Below are 23,960 nucleotides of genomic sequence, written 5' to 3'. Positions count from 1 at the left end.
TGACAGAACAATAGACGACAAGAACCAGAAAGACTGGTATCAAATCACAAACTTTAATAAGAAATACAATTGATATAAAACACAGGCATAGTAATAATGTTTGTTCTTTTTGCTACACATTGGCAATACTTGGTCTCACATTCACTCACACAACTCAAGTCCAGGTAAATCCAGTCCAGACAGTGGTGTATTTGCACAAATAATGTCACTCACAATCACCCAGGGAAAATAGAGTGGACATTTGGTTAGGACTCTGTTCAAGTAGAACAACAAACAAGTTAATTTGAGAAGACAATGACCTTCTCTGATAAGCACCTTACAAGTGAGTAAAAAAAAACTGGAAACTCTAAACATAAACCATAAACTCACGTCAGGCCTCTGCAAACCATACCAAAGCATATTCACAAACATGCACAAAACAACTGTCATCCCGCAGGAACCCGACAAGATCAAGTAATGAAACGGACCACTTTTCCTGCTCTCTATAGTCACAATGACATGATCCTTGGGTAGAGATCGGCCGTGACAGTGGTCAAGTAGTTCCGGAACATGCTTTGTTCAAAGTGCTTCTGTGTATCAACATTCTGAGGGTGGTGGCGGGGGTGGTGGGGTCCTGTCATCATTCAAGAGAGACGGTGCTTGCAGCTTATAATGCGGTTGCACTCAGAGTGCGAATTATACAATGACAATAGGGGGGGTCAACTTCTTCTCCAGGGCAGGTATCGACCCCCCCGACCTGTTGCTTTTAGCTCTTTGGGGGGGGGTCCAAGTCTCAATTAGGGGGGTCAGACCCCTCAAAACCCCACCCGTAATTCGCACCCTGGTTGCAGTGGTGGAGCTCATGCACACTGCGTAGTCTGCAGAGCGGACAGGCGACGTTCTATGCACTGCTTGCCTGTGAACGACGAAAGAAAAAAACGATCAGATTTTTACGACAACATCCGTCACCTCCATCTACAACATCACTGGTGGTTTACCGCACGTTTGTGCGTATCAGTCAGTTTCCGCACTCACATTTGCTGATGTTTTCTATGTCTGCCTGCTCCGTGATGACCAGGGACAGGCCCTCCATGAGCAGAAGGGCTTTGTGGTAGCGCTGGATGGACGCTTGTCCGTGATGGAACATCTCATCTAACGCTGCAGACTGGACCTGGACACACAACACCACACAGCCCAGCCAGCAACACATTGGATCAGATTACATACGCTCAAAACATTTATCTCGAAACTGAACATCTCAGAGGGTTCATTGAACACCAGCAGTGTTCATTGAAAACCAGCAGTGTTCATTGAGAACCAGCAGTGTTCATTGAACACCAGCAGTGTTCATTGAACACCAGCAGTGTTCATTTCACTCGTTTGTATGTGTTTATATGCCCACTCTCATGAGACGTGTAAGCATGTAAACGCGTGTAATGTGCAGTCTAGCACGATATCTCTCCAGCACGACTCAGCCACTGAGAGTGAGCCGTATCGACTGCACTGTGAGGGGCGGGCGAGACTGAGTAGGGAGAGAGTGAGAGAGTGACCCTCACCATGTGCATGGTGTGGCTGTAGGAGAGAGTGAGAGAGAGAGTGAGACCCTCACCATGTGCATGGTGTAGCTGTAGGAGAGAGTGAGAGAGAGAGTGAGAGAGAGACCCTCACCATGTGCATGGTGTGGCTGTAGGTGAGAGTGAGGGAGAGAGTGAGAGAGAGACCCTCACCATGTGCATGGTGTGGCTGTAGGTGAGAGTGAGGGAGAGAGTGAGAGAGAGACCCTCACCATGTGCATGGTGTGGCTGTAGGTGAGAGTGAGGGAGAGAGTGAGAGAGAGACCCTCACCATGTGCATGGTGTGACTGTAGATGAGCTTCTCTGCTGTGAGGTTGCTAAGGCAGTCCATCAGCCTCTGCTTGTTGAGCAGGAAACCATGGAGACGGCTGCTGAGCGAGCGACAGGAAGTCACACTGCTCTTGTACAGCTCGTTCAGCTGCCTCACCGCTGCACACAGGAGTGGACACACACACACACACACCATGTGTTAATACGCTTGAGGAAGGCTACACACTGTAATGTTATAATACATGGAAACTGGATGCTGTACCTAATGTAGCGTCGGAACTTCAAATATTATAATAAAACAGTGTACTCTACATGTAAACTCTACATGTAAACGGTTCTACACGTGTCTGATATATTTCATTTGAAGTGGTCATTTGAAAAGCGGAACGCTTGTCACACCTTGCTTGACTGTGGAGGAGGGGAAGAGTCGACCCTGTCGAATGTCCTCCATGGCAGAGTGCAACGCAGATGACAGGTACTCAGCAGCCTTCATGTACAGCAACAGCTGCTCTGCATAGCTGAGGGACACCCAGTGAGACGAACATGAATACCCAGCCTGGAAACATCCTGGAAACTCATGCTAAAGGGTGTGGTTCAGAGTGTACCAGGAAGAGACATAAACCACCTGACCTCCACTCTCGGCTCAGAATGCTGATCTGATCGGCCAGCAGGCTCTGCTGTAGGAAGGAGACGTCTGGGGTGTCACTGGCCTGCAGCACTGGGTCTTTGGAGCAGGCGATCTCCATGACACAGTGGACGAAAGCCAGGGTAAAGTGCAGGTTGCTCAGACCATCCGTGTGATCCATCTGTGGACGAACACATTAAATGATAACTTATATGCTAATAAATCATAACTGTTTCCTCAGTGTCTGTTAGTGGAAAAACACCGGGGCTATTGTTTGTTTGTTTGTTCTTGTTGTTGTCTGTGTTTACCCCCATTAGTGTCTCCTCTGGTAGCTCCGGAGGGTCAAAGGTGGTGCAGCTGTGAGGGGAGACAGCCATGGGGTCGGAGAGGGGTCGCTGGTGGGGAGCGTCCCTCTCTCTGGGGGCTCCTCTCTGGAGCAGACGGCTACTGAAGGACCACCCTGAGCTGATGGGACTGTAGCAGGCCCCTGAGACAGACAGACTCCATTACTCATTCGTCTAACATTTACATTTGAGTCATTTACGTTCTTATCCAGAGCGACTTACAGTAAGGACATTCCCCCCGAGGCAAGTAGGGTGAAGTGCCTTGCCCAAGGACACAACGTTATTTTGCACGGCCAGGAATCGAACCGGCAACCTTCTGATTAAAAGCCCGATTCCCTAACCGCTCAGCCATCTGACCCCCAACCATTCGCGTCAGATTAGAAGCTTGCTGAGGTATGAGAATGTTGCATCCAACACTCACGTCAAAGGAAAAATGAAGCGTTGGTATTTGTCAGTCCTAGATAATTAGAAAGTGCTAACCTGCGAGTCTCCTGGTGTAAGTGGCGTTCGGTGAGGTGTTTTCTCTGCATGGAGATCCTACAGTGAACACTACTGCACCCGGAACACTAGGTGGCGCTGTAACAACAAACGAAGGGCAAGATGTCACTTGCCAAGTGGGAGCTTTGGACGTTGGTACTAAACTATTGTACAATATACAATACAATCTATTCTTGCTGACCCTTCAGTCAGGTTCACACAAACATTCATTCTACTCAGAAACCTCTCCCCCTGGTACTACCCATGTTCTGAGAAGATTACAGCCTTACCTAATCTATAAAAGAAATGTCAACACAATTACATAGCTTTTACTACTAACCGATAACAGCCTGACCTGGCACTAATACAAAGAAACCGTGTGTGTGTTTTTCCAAAGATGAAATCCTTTGGACTCCTGGTACCTGCTGTGTCCATGGGCTTCTCAGAATTCAGGCTGTCATCACTCCCTCCCTCCAGTAGCTGGGCTCCGAAAGCAGCCTTCAGCAGCATGTCAGACAGACGACCTGTACTCAGTGACCTGCACAGACAACACACACACATTTCTCTCAGAGCGGCTCTTCTACGATGCATCTCTGATCTCTGGTGTCCCTCCACCACATCCGAAGGACTACACACATCAGCCAGGTGTCCACCGAAGCGGGTGAAAGGTGTTCACCTTTTGAAGGAGCCCTTCCTCTTCCCTGTGTTGCGGCTGATGTGGCTGGGCTGGCTGCCAGGGGACAAGCCCAGAGTCTTCAGGTCCGGGACCGTGTGTGCAGGCCTCAGAGGAGAGCCCTGCGGAGAGGTCAGGGGCCCTGGGGTCAGGGTCTGACAGCTGGGGGGCCTCTCTAATGGAGATGCAGACTGAGGGAGAACCAAACATTTTTTTCTGCTTAAGTCCCAGTACTTATTACTCTGGTGTACACTACCTCACAAATATGCAGAGGAGAACATTGTGTATGATACATCGTTGTTCTGCGGCTGACCTTGGGGCTCAGGGAGCCAGGTGCAATGGCGTCTGATCTTCTCCTCCGGAGCTTGTATACGCAGGCAGGGCTGTGTTCAGGGCCTGGGGAGCCTGAGAGCTGGCCTGTCCTGGTGCTCAGAGGTCCAGTCTGATCCGGGCTTCTGGGGGCGCTACCCACTGGGTCACACGCAAACAGAAACGTTATGAGATGACAGGCAGCTGACCTTGTGTGCACCCAGCCAATCAGATGGATGTGTGTTGCTGATTGGCTGGGTGTGGGGCTGGGGGCACCTCCTACCTCGTGGGCAGGGAGGCTGGGGCCCCACGCCGTCAGCTGACAGCCTGCGGGAGCCCGGCGTCAGGGCGGGGCCCGAGGGTCGATCACAACCTGGACCGCCGCCACCTCCGCCACTACCGACACAGCACAGAGTGGCTCTGAAACACAGAGGGGATGGCATGATGGCACCGCAGAGAGCCAGACAAGCAGGAAGAACAACAGAAAAAAATAGGAGTGAGAAACAGTAGTGGTGAGAGAGAAAGAGACAGACAGACAGAGAGAGAGAGAGAGAGAGAGAGAGAGACAGAGACAGACAGAGAGAGAGAGAGAGAGAGAGAGAGAGAGAGAGACAGAGACAGACAGAGAGAGAGAGAGAGAGAGAGAGAGAGAGACAGAGAGAGAGAGAGAGAGAGAGAGAGAGAGAGAGAGAGAGAGAGAGAGAGAGAGAGAGAGGAGAGAGAGAGAGAGAGAGAGAGAGAGAGAGAGAGAGAGGGGCTGAATAGGCTACCTGGTTGACCCATGCAGGCCGGCAGGGTGCAGGTTCTGCTCCATGCGCTGGTAGTTGTGTATCTGTGTGGGGACAGGAACAGGCACAGACTGGCTGTAGCTGCTCCCACTGAACTCAGCAGGTTGGCTGTAGACCAGGACAAAGAGGAGCAGGTAAGGGCAAACACACCTCACTGGTTCTGTGGTGCCAAACATTCCAAACCCACAGAACGAATGACTCAAAGCAGAGCTACACAGGAGGACGATAATCACAAACGTTTTCGACCCACGTCGAACCTCATTAGGATAACTCCAAAGTCCAGTCTTTAACCACATCCCCTCGAACACACACACACACACACACAACCACCAACTGCCTCCTTCTTACCTAAGAGGATTAGGGGGGCAGCGTGAGGATGGGGAGGGCGGGGGAGTCCTGCCCAAACTCCCCAAAGCCTCGGCAGCCAGCAGGGCACAGCTGAAGGAACAACACAGAGTCTCAGTCAGCACAGAGAACACTCCGCTCACAAAGCTTCACAAAGACATAACAGGAACCAATCTGAGGAGGGGAAGAAAAGAAAAAAACACCAGAGAAATCCAGCGTTGGTTCCACTTACGCGTTGTACACCATGCTGCCCTGGGCAGGTGACCCATCTCCCCTGTCACATGTGATCTCACCTGCACAGCAAAATAAGGGCCAGCTCATTAATGTACTGTATGTGAACAACACACTCATATTCAGACATGGAGGGCCCACATGGCCAGCTATGGCAGCACTGTGTGGCGTTCTACAGCAACAAGGTCCTTCTGTCTTACTGGGGAACTGGGCAGGCACCATGACGAAGTCCTCCGTGTCAAACGAGGCGATCCCGCTGTTGTGATTGGCCGTGGCCTTCACCTGGAAGCCAGGTGCATCCCGGGTCGGCGAAGGTGGGACTTTAGCCTGGATCCTCTGCATCTCTTCATTGGAATGCTACGGGGACAAGGGCAGCATTGAGCACCTGAGGACACGGGAGCGTGTGTGGGTGGGTTCATTCTTCCTTTTCGGAGTTGTCAGGCAGCTAGGAGGTCGGGACTCACTTGAGGGGAGGCGAGGTGGGAGTTGGAGGAGCCGCTGGATGAGCTTCCAGAGCAGGCGCCGGAGCTGCGGTAGGCTGGCATGGGCACCGGGGCCGCTGCCAGTCACAGAGGGGGCAAACTGTTAGTGCCCGTCCACGGATCACATCCCTGGTCCTCACGACCCCTCTCTAGGCTAGGCTAGTCAGTGACCCCAGAGGCTTAGGGATAGAGGCTCCCTTGGAACTATGGCGATGTCGAATTTTACGTTCTAGAACTGCCAACACACATAACATGTGTCTTTTCTGGTCTGTTTTACTGATCATTCTTTAACAGATATGTTTGTCTACTGTGCTGACATGCAAGACAAACCCTTGTGTCATGGTTATGCATCTCTATCGCAGGCAGACTTACATTTTTTTGCGGTTGAACTCGACTCCAAAAAAGGGTGGTGAAAAAACGCATCTGTAGAAAGAGGATCAACAGTGAGTAAACAAACCCAGGATATTGTTATGATTAGAGACTATAAAAAACAGCGAGGAATAGAGAAAAGGCAGAAATGAAGGAGTCTGACCAAAGTCCATGCGGTCTTTATGGTTCCTCTGCAGCAAACCCAGGAGGAGGTGTCTCAGATGACCGGACGTCTCCCGAGGAATGCTGGGATAAAAACAAGACAGACTTCCTGTTGAACTTTGACCTTAGCTGTTTCATGTCAAGCACACCTAAAAACAACAGACAGTCTGTTTCAGACTCTCGACCTTGACCCGAGTGACACTCTGAGCTGTAGGCTCAACAAGAACACAGGGGGATGTTGTTGATGGGATGTTGTTTGCTCGGGAGGAAACTCGGAAGATTTATTTTTAAAGCGTGTTCATTTGGAGGGCCTGCGGGTGTTTAATTACAAGAGCGTGGTGTGGCAATGTTTGTTCTCTGAATCAATGTTTGTCTTTGAGTGTTTTACGATTTCTCAGAGTATTGTGATCCTCGTGGTGTGTGTGTGTTCTAACAAGCTATGTGGGTCATGGGGAAAGTGATAGTGGTGCTGGTGACTAGCACGCTGCTTGTGGCAGTTATAAATAGAGGGACAAGAAATAACTAACTTAGCCAACCTTGGCACAGGATGTATAAGCCAACGAGCTATCCAATACAAGCGCAACAGAAATTCACAAAGCCAAAAGATAACGAAAGCCTCAAACTGGGTTTATGTAAACTGGAATGAAAAAATATGAGGGGATGGATATGGTTAGTCACTCTCAACATCCATGATTGTTCAAAGAAATCAGCAAAACAGGTAAAACGGCAGACTATTGGCAATGGAAATAAGAAACAGTTTATACCGAGTGATGTTATCATGCTCCACATTTACCATGATGACGAAAGAGCAATCAGACCCATATAGGACACAGCAACTTGGAGGACTTGTTGGCAGGATGGACAGAGTGGAAAGAGGAGGGAGGGAGGGATACAGAAAGTTCTCTGGGCTTCCAGGCATCCAGTAGACATATGTTGAGGGTTTATGGTGTGTCTTCCTGTGTGTGTCTTTGTACATATTTACACGTGTGTTTACATGTGTGTCTGTGTTCAGTTTACACATGTGTTAATGTGTGTGTCTGTGTTCCTGTTTACACATGTGTTTACGTGTGTGCCTGTGTTCCTGTTTACACATGTGTTTACGTGTGTGCCTGTGTTCCTGTTTACACATGTGTTTACATTTACATTTACATTTAGTCATTTAGCAGACGCTCTTATCCAGAGCGACTTACAGTAAGTACAGGGACATTCCCCCGAGGCAAGTAGGGTGAAGTGCCTTTCCCAAGGACACAACATCAGTTGGCATGACCGGGAATCGAACTGGCAACCTTCGGATTACTAGCCCGACTCCCTCACCGCTCAGCCAACTGACTCCCTACGTTTACGTGTGTGCCTGTGTTCCTGTTTACACGTGTGTTTACGTGTGTGCCTGTGTTCCTGTTTACACATGTGTTTACGTGTGTGTCTGTGTTCCTGTTTCTGTGAGTGTGCACACGTGTGGCAGACACGTGTGTGCATACGGCCGTTAGTGTGTTTTCGAAGCCCTGCCTACGGACGGCCACCTCCAGCCATCCATCAGCAAACCCCAGCAGTGCAGACAGCTCTCCCAGTAATTGTGTATGTGAGTTCCTAGAATCCCTCAAGGGTCACTGACCTGGGCAGGATGGTCCTGTTTCTCTCGTAGAAGAGACGCAGCTCCTGGGGGCTACTGGCCTGGTGGACGACACAAAACACGGGCTCGAGTTACAGTCCGGAGGAAACACGCTCACACACACACACACACATACGTGTGCCCCTGCACAAGGCAAACACGCGCAATCACGCTACAACGACTGTGATGTATGATGGAATCACAGGCGGAATGTTCTATTTACATTTACATTTAGTCATTTGGCAGACGCTCTTATCCAGAGCGACTTACAGTAAGTACAGGGACATTCCCCCAAGGCAAGTAGGGTGAAGTGCCTTGCCCAAGGACACAACGTCAGTTTGCACAGCCGGGAATCGAACTGGCAACCTTCGGATTACTAGCCTGATTCCCTCACCGCTCAGCCACCTGACTCCCTATGACTTCTATGCGAGGAAGAATGTGTTTGGTATGGGATTTCTCTGAAAAATTCTTCCCTGAAAAACAGAAGTGGTGTACCCGACATTTGAAACCAGCTTGGAGTTGGACAGTATGTTGCATGTGAACAGGATACCACGGACAGACCAGACGCTGACCCCCCTCTCTCTCTCTCTCTCTCTCTCTCTCTCTCTCTCTCTCTCTCTCTCTCTCTCTCTCTCTCTGCCCCCTCTCTCTCCTATGAACTTCCTGGCCTGTCCAGTCTGCCAGCAGCTCTCTTTCTGTCTCTCTGGGAATTTGCTATTCAAAGATACATGTGAGGGGACATTTCAACGCAATACCGACTTCCTATTTACAAAAGTGACAAGCGAAATTCCGCGTGATAGATCGCAAAAATATCAACGATTTTAATATTGTATTTTAATATTTTCTAGATGTCAACCCGGAGTGACCTTTTCGACATGAGTTAGTGCTGAGTCAATAAGCACCACAAAGCCAGCTGAGCAATGCTGCCGGCAGGACAGGAGGTGAAGAGCAGCCAGCTGATTAGGGTTGTGAAACAATGTTTACCGTGAGTCAGAGAGGCCTGTTGGCCACAAGCCATTTCATAAGGCCCAAGTAAACAAGGTTCTTGTCTTCCACTTTCAAGCCGAGGCCCGGATGGGTGTAACTCATCGTGCACAAGCTGTTTATGGAGGCCCATGAAGTGTTGACATGTGACCTGACGGATGAAGGGTGGGGCTCACCTGGAATGGGGCCTTGCCAGTCAGACACTGGTAGATGATAGTTCCGATGCTCCACAGGTCGGCTTTGGCATCATAGTTCTGTGACATGATCACCTCAGGAGCCTGGATATAACACACACACGTGGTCCGGTCAGGTCAGGGTGACCCATGCAGGAAAAGTCCACAGGTTACAACACCACAGTGAAAGTGATTTGTGCTCACCATGTACATAGGAGAGCCACAAAGCGTGGCGGCCATAGTGTTCGTTTGGAGGTGACGAGCAAATCCAAAGTCAGCTAAAGAGAGAGAAAAATTGTCAGTTAACGAAAGTCATTCACAGATCCGCAAAAAACAAACAGCTGTTACTTGGTCTGTCTGGAAATACATAGTTCAAGGCCTAGTCCTGGCTTGTGCCAAGTCATGTGACTCCTCACAGCAAATGCCCCCGCTCCCTAAACACACACGTAGACACACTAATCCTAACCCTTGCAGCAAAAGTCATCACAAACACACCTATCTTAATGCAGGTGTTGTTGGGGCTGGACCTGCGCCCCTCAGGGTGACAGAGCAGAATGTTCTGAGGCTTGAGGTCTCTGTGTAAGATACCCTTGATCCTCAGAATCCTCATGGCCCCTGCTATCTGCTGCAGGAAACCCCGGATGGTGTCCTCACTCAACGTGCCCTTAGCTGCAGGTGACGGGACGAGAAAGAATATCGAGTTTCCAAAGATGCATCCTAGATCAAGCTTCAGGAGATACATTATGCAGTAGCATACTGAGCTGGCAAAGTTAGCATATGCTTTTCTTAAGATCTCGCATGAATGGAAAAACAGCAGGTGATGGAGGGTGAGAATACAGAACTCTCAGTTACAACCACAACTGCCAACACAAGCATAGCTGACAGCACAACAACATGTTTATGGTGAAGTCATTTTAGGCTAGGATCCCTCCTCTTCCACACACCCCAAAACTCCCCAGGCTTATTATAAGGTATTTATAGCTTCAGTGTTTTTCCACAGGAGATGTAGAGATGCGTAAGTGGGCGACAGATGGATGAGGTCAGAGCGGGGTGATCCTTGCCAGGCGTGACTGAGCGTTGCTGTTGGACGAGGCAGGATCTGCCAGCCTCACGGCATCGACAGGGGGTCGGGCACATCAAGTGATGCTGGCATGTCAGTAAAATTAGGCCAGGGCTCAGACCTTCAGTCCGAAAATAGACCCATCTAGGCAAACAAGGTTAATTTAGCTACTGAGAGGACTCCATGAGCTCAGTTAGACACCTTATCTTATGGGATAGAGTGAAGAGTGTTTTATTATTCTTTGGATTTGTGAGTGTAGGGGAGGAAGAACTGATCAGTTGGGCATTAGCAAGCAAGGTACACGGCTGTTTCGTTGTGTATTTATATTAGATGCATATAGGGTAGGCGGCTATTTTCAGAGGCCTGGAGAATCTGTAGAATGCGTAGGACACATTCTTGCCAAGTGTTAATTGCCAAAACTCCTGGTCTGTATTCCTGGTAAATTTGAATCAAGTACTTATAGAACTGTACCCATTCTCAAGGTCTTAACCTGGTTTGAAGAGTCATATCATTCAGTGTGTCCCATATCTGATTATTTGTAGAGAAAAAGACTTCAAGGTAAGAAATACGTAGATAAGAATTACCCAGAAGGTTATCACAACTAAAGGCCTTTCGGATTCACTATCCTTCTTATATATAACATATTTAATAGGAAGATTCAATGTTTCCCGCTGTTTCTTTTAAGCCTGTTAAATCCCCCTTGAGCAGTGGTCGTAGGTGTCGATGAAAGCACCAATAACAGGAGACAGTCCTGATGTTTTTAATCCTTCACGGAAAACAAAGACAGCAAAGTACAGGGGCCGTCTGCTCTCCCATCTGGAGTCTCACTCACGTGCATCTATCTCAACTCTGGAAACTTTGCATGTTGCCTTTCTCAAGCAGAAACATCAATCAGATCGGTCGTGACAGTGTTTTGCATGCACACGCATGTCAAAGGAGATCTCAGGCTAACAAACTTGACAGCCCTGTGTGTGTGTTTGAGGCCAAGATGTTGTAGCACACTTACAGTGTAGGTATTCTGCCAGGTCCCCTCCATTGCAATACTAAAAACATAAACAACAGCAACACAAATTGTTGAAAACCCAAATGGGTACATTTGCATGTAATGGTGTATAATAACAACAATTAGCATCGACACAATCAGAATCAGAATTCGGTTTATTCGCCATGTATGTTATACAAACACGGAATTTACTGTGGCAGGGAGGTGCAAAACACTAAACATATACAATCTTACCTCCATGACCAAATACACACAGCCTCCCATTTCCTGTTGATAAAAACCAGATTACGTTAGTCAACATAAGGACATAATATAGATTTCTTTCAAGGCCTTAACCCTTGGCCATCTGCCAGAGCCACAGAACGGTCAAGTGTACCGACTTTGAATAAGGCATCAATATTTAGACATCTAGTCTGTGGTGTTACGCAACACTGGACACCACCTCATCACTCGCAGCACCTTGGTTCCTTGTTTGGCCTATCTCCATTGAATAGTTTCGTCTGGAAAGAGCAGGGGGGGGGGGGTGCTAGTGAGTTAGTTAAGGTGTCAGTCCTATCTGGCGGCTGCTGCACGGCTGATAGGGGACTGGGAGGGTGGAAGGGAGAAGGTGGTATCGGGTTACATCTCTGTTCATTGGCAGTCATAAGCAAGCTGTCTCCTGTGTATAAGGCTGTGTGTCGTAATAGCTGCGGTGAGTTAGCTGCACTGCTCCTAAGCTCCAAGAACCTTTCATAAACAATTATGTTAGTGGCCGTCAAGTGGCCTCGGATACATTAACACTACAATCAGTCCAGAAGCACAGTAGAACAGAGGCCCTGTTTTTCACGTCCCCAGCAGGTGACAGATCTCCACACTTTAAGGTCATTAAGCTGCACAAGACTGTCTGTTCCTGGGAGATTTCTGCTGACTGAGCGCCTAGTCTGTTTTCTTAAGCCATTGTTTAGCTCGTAGTTAGGCAGCACCCTGCCATCTGTTTGAGATAGTGTGACCCAACAGATCAGTATGACCTGTCTGCCAGTCTGCCTAATGACAGCTTTATATTACAGCCAGAACAAAGGTAAGCGCTAGCAACACAAACACTGTAGTCCACTGCAATCCGTGACAACTCATCCGTACCAACTACACTGCACACAATGTCATGAAACTACAAGAACCAGAGTGCACTGTCTGTCAACAATACAGTAATAGCCAATCACACCCGGTGTTATGCACATGGAACGTCAGCATGCAGCATCCTAGGCCAAGTGTAGGAAGTTTGTAGTGGAGGTTATGGCCTTGTGGCTGTGTAGTTAGGTACTGTCAGCAGTAAGACGTTATTGAAAATGTACACAAACTGTACCTGAAAGTCAAGAAGTCCAACAATGTTCTTATGTTTCAGTTCCTGTGTAGAAGGACGCAAAACATTATTAAAACATTGTGAAATCAACTATTAAAGTGTAAACAGAACATTTAGCAGAGCTTTGTAACATGATAATATAACGGCATACCTTTAGTATCTTTATCTCTTTTCCCAAAAGAGCTTGTGATTTGGACAAGTTTTTCTTGTTGATGCACTTGACAGCTACTTCCAAATCATGTTTCTTTGGGAAATAAAACAATATGTCAAAGCAGTATATAAACTTGACTATTATTAAAACGTAAACAATAACATTATTAAAGTGTCAAAAAAGTACTTTATCTACCTCTTTATGTCTGCCTTTGAACACCACTGCAAAGGCACCATGACCAATCAGATCTTTCCTGTTGAACTCAAACTTCCCGATTGATTCCATTGATTAATATTTCACACTCGATAATGTAAAACAAGATGTATCCAGATCAGTGAGTGTTGGAGCTCAGCTGTAAAACTAACATTAGACGGCAAGTGCCGGTCTTTTTCCATTGGTTATAGTACTCCGACGAAGATACCGTTATCCATTCTGCTTATGAACATGTCAGTATCCTAAAATAGTTCACACCGTTCAGAAACACCCACAAAGGAATAATAGTCGGGCGAACGTCAGAGGTTTTTCTTTGATAATTGAACTACTTTAAATATGATGTCCTGCGAGCGCTGTCAGAAAGTGAAATTGTCCAGTCGCCGAGAAGTCGTACCTGTTATGTCTTCTCATACTGTACACTCAGCACCACTCCACTGACAAAGACCTCTCTGTAGTTTACTAACATCACTGCGCATGTGCAGCCGGAGTCGCATGGTGCGTTTGTTATTATTATCGAATCAAATAAAATCCCGTTTCTCAGGACAGATTTTGTTTATTTTTTTTTATTAAACTTAAAAGTACAGAACACGTTAGCACAGTACCTTAGAAAACGACCAATTAAAAGACGAAAAATAAGATATGCACACTGATTTCATTCTATACTACTGAGAACTAGAAAGTGATTGAATACTACAGTAAATCCGGAATGGTACTATGTATTGGTATATGAATACAGTGTCAGAACAATCAAGAATAAACACATGATCTCCCCTCCAATGTCACAGTAGAGTACCGACTAAAGACAATCAGCAAAACCCCAACACTTGTTTTGATGAAAAATAATATTCTTTACTTAAAGCAATATACCCACAGGAATAAGTCATAGAAATAATCAAATGCTCTACTGTATATTATCTACATTATTAAGATAAGATAAGATTTCACAGAAATTGTGTCTAACACACAATCAATTATTCACTGGTTTCCATAAAAGCATAGTGTACTGCAGGTTCCTTTGACATGAGGTACAACAGGAAAACAAGAAATACTATCATCAGTTCATCCAGAAATTACAAAACATCACAGGAGTATGACAACTGCAATTCAGAACTTGCATTATGAGTAAGGATGTTGTACTCTGTGTTTTGAAATAGTTAAAAACTCTGCATTACACAATACATAAATAAATAAAGTTGACTTTTTGGTCTTCAAATGACTGTACGTATGTGTGACCCTTAGGCATGTATTGATGAAACTGAGATATTTATCTGTTTAATTGATACTGAAAAAATACTTATTTATATCTATCCAAAGTTAACAATTAGCAACTCAAAAAGGCCACTGCTTACTTTCAGCACTACTACCATCACAATATAACTACTTGTCAGGCTACAATTATACATATAACTATTCACACAGCAAGCAAAACACTCTCTCTCTCTCTCTCTCTCTCTCTCTCTCTCTCTCTCTCTCTCTCTCTCTCTCTCTCTCTCTCTCTCTCTCTCAGTACATGTCAAAGCAAAGGCAAATGTCCAAAAATAAACAAAAAAATAAGACAAAACAAAATCAACAGAAACATTTTACACTCTCTGGCCAAATCGTGAAGACAACTACAATAGTCACATAAAAAAATAATTGATTTTAAGTATGCTTGAGTGTTTTTCGTACGAGTCATTGTCATTGCTGACGAACAAATGATATATCTTAGACCCTGAACGATAATTACCCATCGGTAAAAACATCCCTTGTCCTCTTCAGACATCCCAGGTCTAGCTGTAGGGTCGTACATATTTATGGTAACACATAATAAGGCACAGTCTCTTGGGTCTGTTTGTCTTAAAGATATGTTGATTTTTTTTTTATATAGCTTTAGATCAAAACGAGATTCCCCTCAAAGCCCTCACTGTCGTTGTGGGTGGGGAGGCACATGTCACATAATTCAGTGACTATGGCTGGAATATCACATAAACAGTGGCCACCAACCCTTCAGTTGGCTGTTTGTTGATGAACACTGGTGTAGTCAGGAGACGCATCCTACATCTATTACTCTGTTACCAAGAAGTGATGTCGTTGTGTTCTAAACAGCGGAGAGGTCCATGCGATTGGCTGAGTTGCTGCTCTTGTCCCAGGTGTTCATCTTGGTGGGAGACAATCCTTCCTTGTTGCCATTCATCTAATGGAGAAGGAGGTGAAGATCGAGGTCATCGTCAGTTCAAAAGTAAACGTGTACAATACTGGGAATCTGACGTTATGGCAAAAATGGCCCAAAATGGTGTTTAGTTATGAATAACTCACAATGTCAGAGTTGAAGGGTTTCACGTTGATGTTGCGGATGGAGCTGCTGGTCAGAGACCACACCTTGGTTTTATGTTTGAAGGCAGCTCTGACCTAGAGCAGAAAGACACAGCCATGTATGAGGATTGAGGAAATAGATAAAGTAGAAATGGCGAACCATGTCAAGAGGTTAACATACCTCAGAGTTCAGAAGACAATGAAACAGGAAGACAAAGAAGCCCTTTAGGGAAAACCAGACACAAAGTGACATTTAAATAACTTTTTTTTTTTTTTTTTTTCATCATACATCACTCATTGCACAGTTCATTACATAATACATGGAATTTGCCTTCCAACACATATAGTATGTTTTTTCATCCCCAATGAAGTGTAGAAAATACAAAACACTGTGTCTCTCAATGCAAATGGGCTCACCTGTAATGAGTTGAACACAGCAAACATATAGAGGAACAACAGCGAGTGCGTGTTGAATGACAGAACTCCGAAGATCCAGGAGATGCCCAGAATAGGTAGAAGGACGGCCACTGCCTTGGCAGTCAGCCTACACACGCACACACAAACACACACAGACACACACACACACACACACACACCACTGACTACCAAGAACATTGTATGACAAGTCTTCAGCACGGTTTTCATTCTGGTGCTCCAACTATAAATGAGAGAGGCTCACTTGACTGCATTGGCATCTCCATGAACCTTGTAGTTCTCTGCACTGATCCGAGATATGATCCTGGTCACAGATATTAGAATGCCAATATTCACCTATGAAAACAAGACCAGGTAACCAGCATGAATGTGTCATCAAGTTTTCATTTCGCTGGGGGGGATTTGAACTTGCCTTCTGTTTATCTGCAGTCGAACATCTGAGCTTTACAAATCCCTCTCATTGAAGGCCTGAATCTAGAGCAAGCAGGGCCTGGTTCTTCTCCTGGTTACTAAAGTGATTACTCACCACTATGACAAACAGTGCAGGTGCAACAAAAGCCCAGATGGCTCCATTCTTCAAGGACAACCAGCAGCTGTTAGAGTGAGAGAGAGAAAAAGAGAAACATTAAAGGCCTATTATGCCCAAAAGTGTTCATTATTTCATTCATAGCATCCGCTGGACTGTATTAGTATTTGTGTTGCCTTCACAGGTTAGTATAAGCCCATTCAGCACTCGTCAACTTACTTATCAACCTCTCCATAGCTGTCTAGGGCTGACGTCATGGAGACCACACAGATCACCAGTGGAGAGCCTGGAAGGAAAGGGGACATGTGTCACAGAGAGAAATGAATATGCCTCATAAAACAAACGGGCGGAAATCTGGGCTCTGATTGCTCATTTCCTCAAACAAAAGAATTTCTTAGCCACACTTTCATTTGTTTCTTCTTTCATATGTTCTAATAGCGTGCTGAGTCTCCTCAGAATGCCAGACATTGCCAGTACACAACAATTAAACTGCTAGACTGACAAAGGAAATTGAGGACAAAGGGTCAAGTGCCGTTTTCACAGCTAATAAGAGCTGTAAATGCAAAAATGACTGTGGTTTCTCTCTGAGATGTCTAACAGCTATAATTCCAGCAGCTGGACTGCTATCCAGCGCCTAATTTACTGTTGGCCACAAAATGTGAAATTACTTTGGCCAAAACAAAGGAAATGATAAAACCAGGATCTTATTTCCAGTAATCACTGCAGCATGTTGAGCAGATCCAGTGTTCCCAGGCAGGCAGCCTGACTCAAGTGCTCCCCTGCCTGTCCACCCAGCGCCTAAACCTATCACATCTGTCCACCCAGAGCTTAAACCTATCAGATCTGTCCACCCAGAGCCTAAACCATCAGACCAGGCCCAGAGGCCTGGGACAAGCACACCAACTCTAGAATCCATCAACTCACTCTTGAAAAACAAAGACTTCATAATAAAGATTACAGTGCATCGAAATCCACACATAATATTTATGAATCCACAACGTTAACATGTTTATTGTGACATGTATATGCCGCTAACACAATAACAAAGGGTCCGTATGCCGTCCGTACCCCAGCCAATCCCGTAGTAGTAGAAGTGCTTGCTTCCCTCGGAACCAAACACCTTGATGACCATGCTGTAGAGGTGCAGGCCCTCCACCAGCATCCAGGCAAACGCACTCAGGAAGAAGAAGTGCAAGAGAACAGCCATCACCTTACAGGGCAGCTGGGACAGGGGACCAGGGTTCAAAGGTCAAATTATTATGTCAGCCGGCCCAGACATGAATACTTCCTCATTACAGTCACAGTTTGTGCGTATGTGTGTGTGGGCATGTGTGTGTGTGTGTGTGTGGGCATGTGTGTGTGTGTGTGGGCGTGTGTGTGTGTGTGGGCATGTGTGTGTGTGTGTGTGTGTGGGCATGTGTGTGTGTGTGTGTGGGCGTGTGTGTGTGTGTGTGTGTGTGTGTGTGTGTGGGCATGTGTGTGTGTGTGTGTGTGGGCATGTGAGTGTGTGTGTGTGTGTGGGCATGTGTGTGTGTGAGGCCTACCGTGCCCGGCTCAAAGCGAGCGCTGATGAGCAGCAGGATCTCAGCCAGCAGGATGGCGCAGGACAGGTTGGCATGGATATGGTAGCGCTGGTTCCTGATGGTGCTGACTGACCTGCAGGGCAGAAGACCGGCAGCAAACCAACATGAGCAGAACATTAACATGAATCTTATTAGCTAGATTAACTGTACATGCACTTGATGTACATGACATGTCATATCAACGAAATGATATAAAATACGATTAAAACTATATGGAAATGTGACATGTAATTACACTCATCAATGAGAACCATACTTGAACTTTCTATACTCACGACAGGATAGCGAAAGTCACGAGTGTGATGGTCAGACAGAAGATGGAGATGGAGCACCCAGTGTAACCAATCACGGACAACGCCACCTGGTGGGCACTGGTGAGCTACGTTGGAAAAACAAAAACATCCAGAACGACAACAAGTGTCACAACTCCAAAAAGGACACAGAACAGCACAGTCTGTAGAGAGAGAGAGAGGATGTTACACTAATTGTCTAAAGTCGGGAGTCATGTGGCTGAGCGGTTAAGAAATCGGGCTAATAATCTGAAGGTTGCCAGTGCGATTCCGGGCTGTGCAAAAATGACGTTGTGTCCTTGGGCAAGGCACTTCACCCTACTTGCCTCGGGGGAATGTCCCTGTACTTACTGTAAGTCGCTCTGGATAAGAGCGTCTGCTAAATGACTAAATGTAATTGGATTCATCCATACTCGAACACGTAGTCAACCACAGTGCACTTGAGCACAAAAGAAGCGTGAAACTCTGTGACCCACAGGTGGCGCTAAAGTCCCAGGTCTCAGTGAGGGGGATCCTCAGAGCGAGTCAGGTCTGAAACTCCCCACGCTGAAAGGCGTTCAGTTCAAGCTCCTTCGCTGTGTTTATGGCACAGCAAGTCTCCCCAGAAGGCAGTAAGTCACTGGTGTCATCATCCAGCTCCCTATGACCTGCTGCAGCTTAGCCCAGCCAGCAACAGTACGGCATCGGAGCCAGGAGAGTGGCTGGCACTTGGGAGGTTTACATGACTTCAAGTGGCTTGAAGTGTTTCAGACACGGTTGTACGTGTGCTCTCAGGGGGGGGATTCTCTGCCTCGCCGTCGAAAAACCACAGAGACAGGAGGAAACTCACGCCCTTGACCTCTCCTTGGGTCAACGTGAGGTCACACCCCATCTCCTCGCTGAGTAACACTGACATATGGTGCGCACACACTCACGTCTACACAGGACATCCTGTATTTCGTATGGCTGTGGATTGATTCAAGACGGGAGTCGAGGTCAAGATGGAGAATAAGCATTGCGGAAGCGGCAGAGTGGGCACGGGTCACTTCAGTCGTGTCTGCGCGCACACGCCAGCGTGTTTGCGGAGGTTATTTTAAGGAGCTGAGGTTTGATTCGCCATTAACTCCCCGAAACGTGCCTTGTCATTAGCAGGACGGAGAGATCGTCGCTTTTCCAGAATAGGGATGCGTGGGACGATCCCCTCCTAGCCACTAATTAGAGACCGACTGCAGGAAAGTATAGCATCCAACGCAGCGCTGCAGCTGAGACAAGGCTGGCCAACCCAGCAGCCCGGACGGTGTTCCGGGTCTATTTCAGGGATTTGTTTGGCGACCGTGCTTACACAGACAGAGCATAACAATGGAAGACTGAGTGGATGCTTCCTGGAGTGTCTCTGACCTGAGCGTTAATCCGTTTTCCTTTCCTTCCTTTCCTGACGAATCACATTATCTTAAAGGACATCGGATGTGGTTTAATTCAGCTGATGTCATTTGGTGATAGGCATGTACCGAGGAAGAAAGATGTTTGTCTTAGAAGTTGTCTAAAAGTCCCCGAAACTCCCACTGCGGTCTCTGCAGCTTGGACCATAGCGCCATGTTAGAACCTGAAAAAACCACGCACACTCAATCATGGCTATCCACATCAATTTCCTATTAAACCACTATTAAGACCAACATTGTTACTGTGCAGGCCTACCAGGAGGAGGAATGCTAGGCTGTCAGGCCGCTGAAGGACCACTAGATGGAGGGTTTACTGTGTGGTCGACCACTGCCTCCTGTCCAACACGCTCCCATAAATCGAGTCCATCCCTGAAGGACGCACGGAGGAGGAGGACAGAGGTCCACACTGCACCACACTGGTGTGTTCTGGGAGGGAGAGAGAGGGCCCTTACCTTGATGGGCACCACCTGCATGAGGATGGCAAAGTTGGTGAGGTGGTTGCACAGGCACACGGAGTAGGTCGTGTTTCCTGCCGAGCGCACGCAGCCCTCGTTGGACCACACACCTTCCTTTGAACTGGAGGAGGAAGGAGACACAGGGGAATTGCGCCCGGATGTCAAGCCATGCACACGCTTATCTTCCCTCTCAGAAACCCGCAAAACAACAAACGAAGATTCTTACAGTGTTAAGAGTGTTAAGATGAATTAGGGCAATCCCAGGAATTTAGTGGAAGGGATGATAACAACCGTTTTTGTTGGAATTTAATGTCTAACAGGCCTGTCAAATATTTCACTTTATCCTGAATCACGGGGCGAAGGGGAGAAGGAAAAGGAAGACGTTTCACTCCAACTAAAACATGTACGGTGCGCTGATTTATGCTTTTTAAATAGTCAAAACATTGGCTCCACTTTTCACATTTCTGTGTTTTTGCAGAAGGTTGCTGCACTCCCTTGCTCAAGACAAACCAATTAACTTGAAGTTGCACCACACTCCATATCCTTTCCAGATTTATGTGTCGCAGGAAAAAATTGCAAAACAATCTCTGACTTAATTAATTCTCATGTACCGTATTCAAAGTAAAACAATGAATACAATCTCCACCAGGGAAACATAATCTCATCTCTGGGAGTTGTAGTTTATCTCTTGAGCTAAGTTGTTGACACTTCAGACCCACCTGTAGTCCAGGAAGGCACAGTATAGGAAGACTTGATTGCTCTGGTTTAAGGCCTGATCTTGCTGATCTTTGCTCTGAAAAGAAAAAAAAGACAAAATAATACGTACATCCAAACATTATATTTCACCTACTGCATTCTACCTGTGCCACAAGGATGGATGGTACTAGCATTGCATGAGAGGTAGTAATTTAACTTGGATTAACCTGTTAGGAAATAGAGGTTTAGTAAGGCGGACGGGCATGGAGTCTTACAGATCCAAACAAGAAGCTCGGTCTTGCTTTTCGTGACTTGAAGTTGGCTTCTCTTTCATCCATAACATTAACAAGACCATTAGAGTAGGCAATATAGCACTATATTATATTACTATACCATATTATGGTACTATAGTAAAAATAGAACACTTCTCTGGACTTGGAAGAATGAACTAATTCATTGCATTAGTCTCTGACGTTAAATAACAATGCTCCGCTGGTGCTGAGAAGGGCCATAAACATCAGAAGATGTTTCGTTTTAACTAGCTAGCGCAGAGCAGTGGAGAGAGAGAGCGGCTCGCAATTCACCAAAGGTGATTATTACATTGACTGAGACTCCCTACTGTCTTATAGCGTTTTATTCGACTCTCTCCAACTCACTTTTTCCATGTAATTCCTCAAATGAGATTTGGAGGCCCCAGAGACAGTGACTAATGCCTGAAGGCTAGGAATGCAATAATTAGGGCTTGGCCTTGGTTTTAGGTTAAACCTCTCTTCTCCGTGCATAATCTGCCCTTGTTGGAACACAAAGCTTTCATGAGCTGGCGAGGAGCATAGCACATCTAAAGTATAATCTCTCGCTGTTACTACAGCATTCACGGTAAAATGGGATCAGATAAGATACGTCAACTCATATACTCTCCTTTTCCTTTGCAAAAACTCGAGTTTAACATCCAGAAAAGGTTAGCTGCCATATGTTTGTGTCCTGTTTTCGCTGGTCCTAAAAGCTCCCCTGTAAAAACTGCGTTCGAAATGAACCACCATCAGACAAGCGCGGGCACAACACACGTTACCAATCGCACGTCACCAACGTTGAGATGAGGGGATGATAGGGCCGACGGATGTGGTAAATGGGGGGGGGGGGGCACGACAGGAGGAGAGGAGAAAACCACACGTGCACCCCATCATCCTGACCAGGCGACGGGCTCTGAGGAGGTGTGTGTGAGAGACCCTCTGGGGGAGTTTACTGGGCCCTGTGGGGTTTAACAACTCCCAGTTTCTTGTTAGGTGTAAATGAAAGCAGATGAGCGGGGGGGGAAGCGGCCAGGGTCTCCTTCGACTAGGAAACACAGTCCGTTTGTTCTCCACAGTATCGAAAAACTTTGAAGCCATTATGCGGTTTTAGGGAAGACTAATGATTCACAGTAAGAACATCTGAGGGGGGGGGGGGGGGGGGGGTGAGGGGGGGTCTGATTAGATGTGAACTGAAAGAGAAACAGCCACATGTGTGAGGCGTGTTATTGAGGGAGCTTTGCCCTGTGGTGACTCCACAGTTGTGTCACCTCCACTATGTGTTTTTTAAGCTGATATCAGAGGAGAGCGATGTGGATCAGAGAGTCGCTCCCCGGTGTTAGAATTCCACTAATGCTGGCTCTGGTGTGTGTGTGTGTGTGTGAGAGAGAGAGAGAGAGAGTGTGTGTAGGCATGTGTGCGTGTACACATACTGTATATGTGTGTATGAGTGTGTGTGTATGCTACTACTCTCTGCTCCCTGGTGCCCTGAGGCCTAACAGTCTGCCAGGGAAGACTGAAGCGTTCCAGGGCTTTATTAGCAACAGAGGGCCAGCTAACACAGCCTTGGAAATCAGTTCAAACTCCACGAAAGAGACAGTTGGACAGAGGGGGAGAGAGAGTGATGAAGGGGAAAGACAGAAAGACATCCAAAAGACAGAAAGGAGAGAGTGAGTGACAGAACAAGAGAAAGAAAAAGAAAAAAAAACAATTGAGTGTGCACAGCAAGGTTATGTCAAATGAATGGCAATTCACTATACCTAAGAATTCATGAGAGACCAGTGCCTTAACCATTAAAACTGGTCCATACCGTGAACAGGCTCAGGCTGAGGTGAATCTAACCCTTCTGCTAAATAAACCCCTTAGAGACTCAAGTTAATGTTTACACAACTCTTTGGGGGGAACAGGGTATATTTCAGCTGCCATGACATCATCATTACACCCCTATCATGTGGCAGTGTGTTGCATAAGAACATTTGGGGGAGATTCTGACTTATGCTTCAGGGATGAGTGGCATATGATGGTGATTAACGGCAGGCCCCCCTTAACCACCCCTCTCTGTCGTCATGGTGAAAGAATGGTCTTCGTATGTTCTCTGCCAACAGGAAAAACACTGGCTGTGGTCTGATATTTCTATTCTTGTAATTCAAAGCAAATGTTGAGCTTTCTCTGGTTAGTGTCACTGCTGAGCTGGTCAGCTAGGAAGGCAATCGAAGAACCCTCAACGTCTGAATTGACAACGCGATGGAGGGGAAAATACAAACGCATGGCATCAATCCCTGGGCAAGCCTGACACGACAAACACAGGACTTCGATTCGTCATCGAGCTCCTCTTCCCTCCCCCTCCTCTCACAGACGGCCTGGGATTGCCAGAGAGGGATGGACAGGGCCTCAGTATGGTGCAACTGACAAAACACTGACATGACAGGCCTTTTCCATCTCAAGACACCAGGCTACTCTCTTCCAAAGCTAATCTTGACAGCAGGTTCTCAAGCATTGCATGGAACAAGAGGAGAGGGAGGAAGTGAGCCAGTGTCAGACACAGACACATGGCCTAAGTAGTCTACGGTTTCAACACTGAGATCCCAACCCTGGCACACTGGTACGGATTAAACACGAGCACACTAAATCCAAAAATCCACACAGCACTTCAACCAACCCATACCCTCCAAACAGCACCACAACCAACCCATACCCTCCAAACAGCACCACAACCAACCCATACCCTCCAAACAGCACCACAAAAAAGGTTGTCTCCGTTCCACAGCCAAACACCCCCTCATACGAAGTCCTGCACCACCACAGTGACGCACAACCAGAG

The 23,960-nt window shown here is 46.8% G+C and overlaps 2 protein-coding genes across 6 annotated transcripts in view; both read right to left on the bottom strand.

Moving 5' to 3' along the window:
* Nucleotides 1-39: 39 nt before the first annotated feature.
* On the bottom strand, nt 40-13,549 carry ulk1a (unc-51 like autophagy activating kinase 1a). The gene is made up of 27 exons (XM_067231297.1): nt 13,140-13,549; nt 12,945-13,037; nt 12,797-12,838; nt 11,692-11,724; nt 11,461-11,497; nt 9,890-10,063; nt 9,599-9,672; nt 9,398-9,499; nt 8,241-8,299; nt 6,630-6,712; nt 6,470-6,520; nt 6,080-6,174; nt 5,816-5,972; nt 5,617-5,677; nt 5,388-5,477; nt 5,022-5,147; nt 4,535-4,671; nt 4,256-4,413; nt 3,946-4,133; nt 3,692-3,807; nt 3,273-3,368; nt 2,757-2,935; nt 2,454-2,629; nt 2,223-2,341; nt 1,825-1,982; nt 1,015-1,150; nt 40-895 (listed from the first exon to the last, which is right to left on the bottom strand). Exons 1-27 carry the CDS (start codon nt 13,227-13,229, stop codon nt 840-842), a joined length of 2,886 nt encoding a protein of 961 aa, XP_067087398.1. The 5' UTR covers nt 13,230-13,549; the 3' UTR covers nt 40-839.
* Nucleotides 13,550-13,859: 310 nt separating this feature from the next.
* adgrd1 (adhesion G protein-coupled receptor D1) overlaps nt 13,860-23,960 on the bottom strand; it is a 25,104-nt gene continuing 15,003 nt past the window's right edge. For 3 of the 5 annotated variants that reach the window (XM_067231578.1, XM_067231579.1, XM_067231581.1), the window contains exons 14-25: nt 20,876-20,949; nt 20,154-20,277; nt 18,269-18,372; nt 17,955-18,066; nt 17,479-17,632; nt 16,630-16,696; nt 16,411-16,477; nt 16,129-16,220; nt 15,867-15,993; nt 15,631-15,672; nt 15,453-15,545; nt 13,860-15,330 (exon numbers count right to left, since the gene is read on the bottom strand). In XM_067231578.1, coding sequence (XP_067087679.1) covers nt 15,235-15,330; nt 15,453-15,545; nt 15,631-15,672; nt 15,867-15,993; nt 16,129-16,220; nt 16,411-16,477; nt 16,630-16,696; nt 17,479-17,632; nt 17,955-18,066; nt 18,269-18,372; nt 20,154-20,277; nt 20,876-20,949 — 1,152 coding nt within the window. In that variant the 3' untranslated portion in view covers nt 13,860-15,234. The remainder of the gene's footprint in view (nt 15,331-15,452; nt 15,546-15,630; nt 15,673-15,866; nt 15,994-16,128; nt 16,221-16,410; nt 16,478-16,629; nt 16,697-17,478; nt 17,633-17,954; nt 18,067-18,268; nt 18,373-20,153; nt 20,278-20,875; nt 20,950-23,960) is intronic. The other 2 variants (XR_010875250.1, XR_010875251.1) reach the window with 2 other exon arrangements.

This window comes from Osmerus mordax, chromosome 28 (assembly GCF_038355195.1).
Source record: "Osmerus mordax isolate fOsmMor3 chromosome 28, fOsmMor3.pri, whole genome shotgun sequence".
NCBI classification, from domain to species: Eukaryota; Metazoa; Chordata; class Actinopteri; order Osmeriformes; family Osmeridae; genus Osmerus; species Osmerus mordax.
Note: the sequence above shows the minus strand (reverse complement) of the source record. Positions and strands in the feature narration are given on the sequence as shown.

Coding starts and splice junctions, on each gene's coding strand:
- ulk1a (XM_067231297.1), bottom strand. CDS start 13,229: ATGGAATCAATCGGGAAGTTTGAGTTCAACAGGAAAGATCTGATTGGT. Junction 13,038..13,139: donor TCAAAGGCAGACATAAAGAG/GTAGATAAAGTA, acceptor TATTTCCCAAAG/AAACATGATTTGGAAGTAGC. Junction 1,983..2,222: donor CTCCTCCACAGTCAAGCAAG/GTGTGACAAGCG, acceptor TCCTGTGTGCAG/CGGTGAGGCAGCTGAACGAG.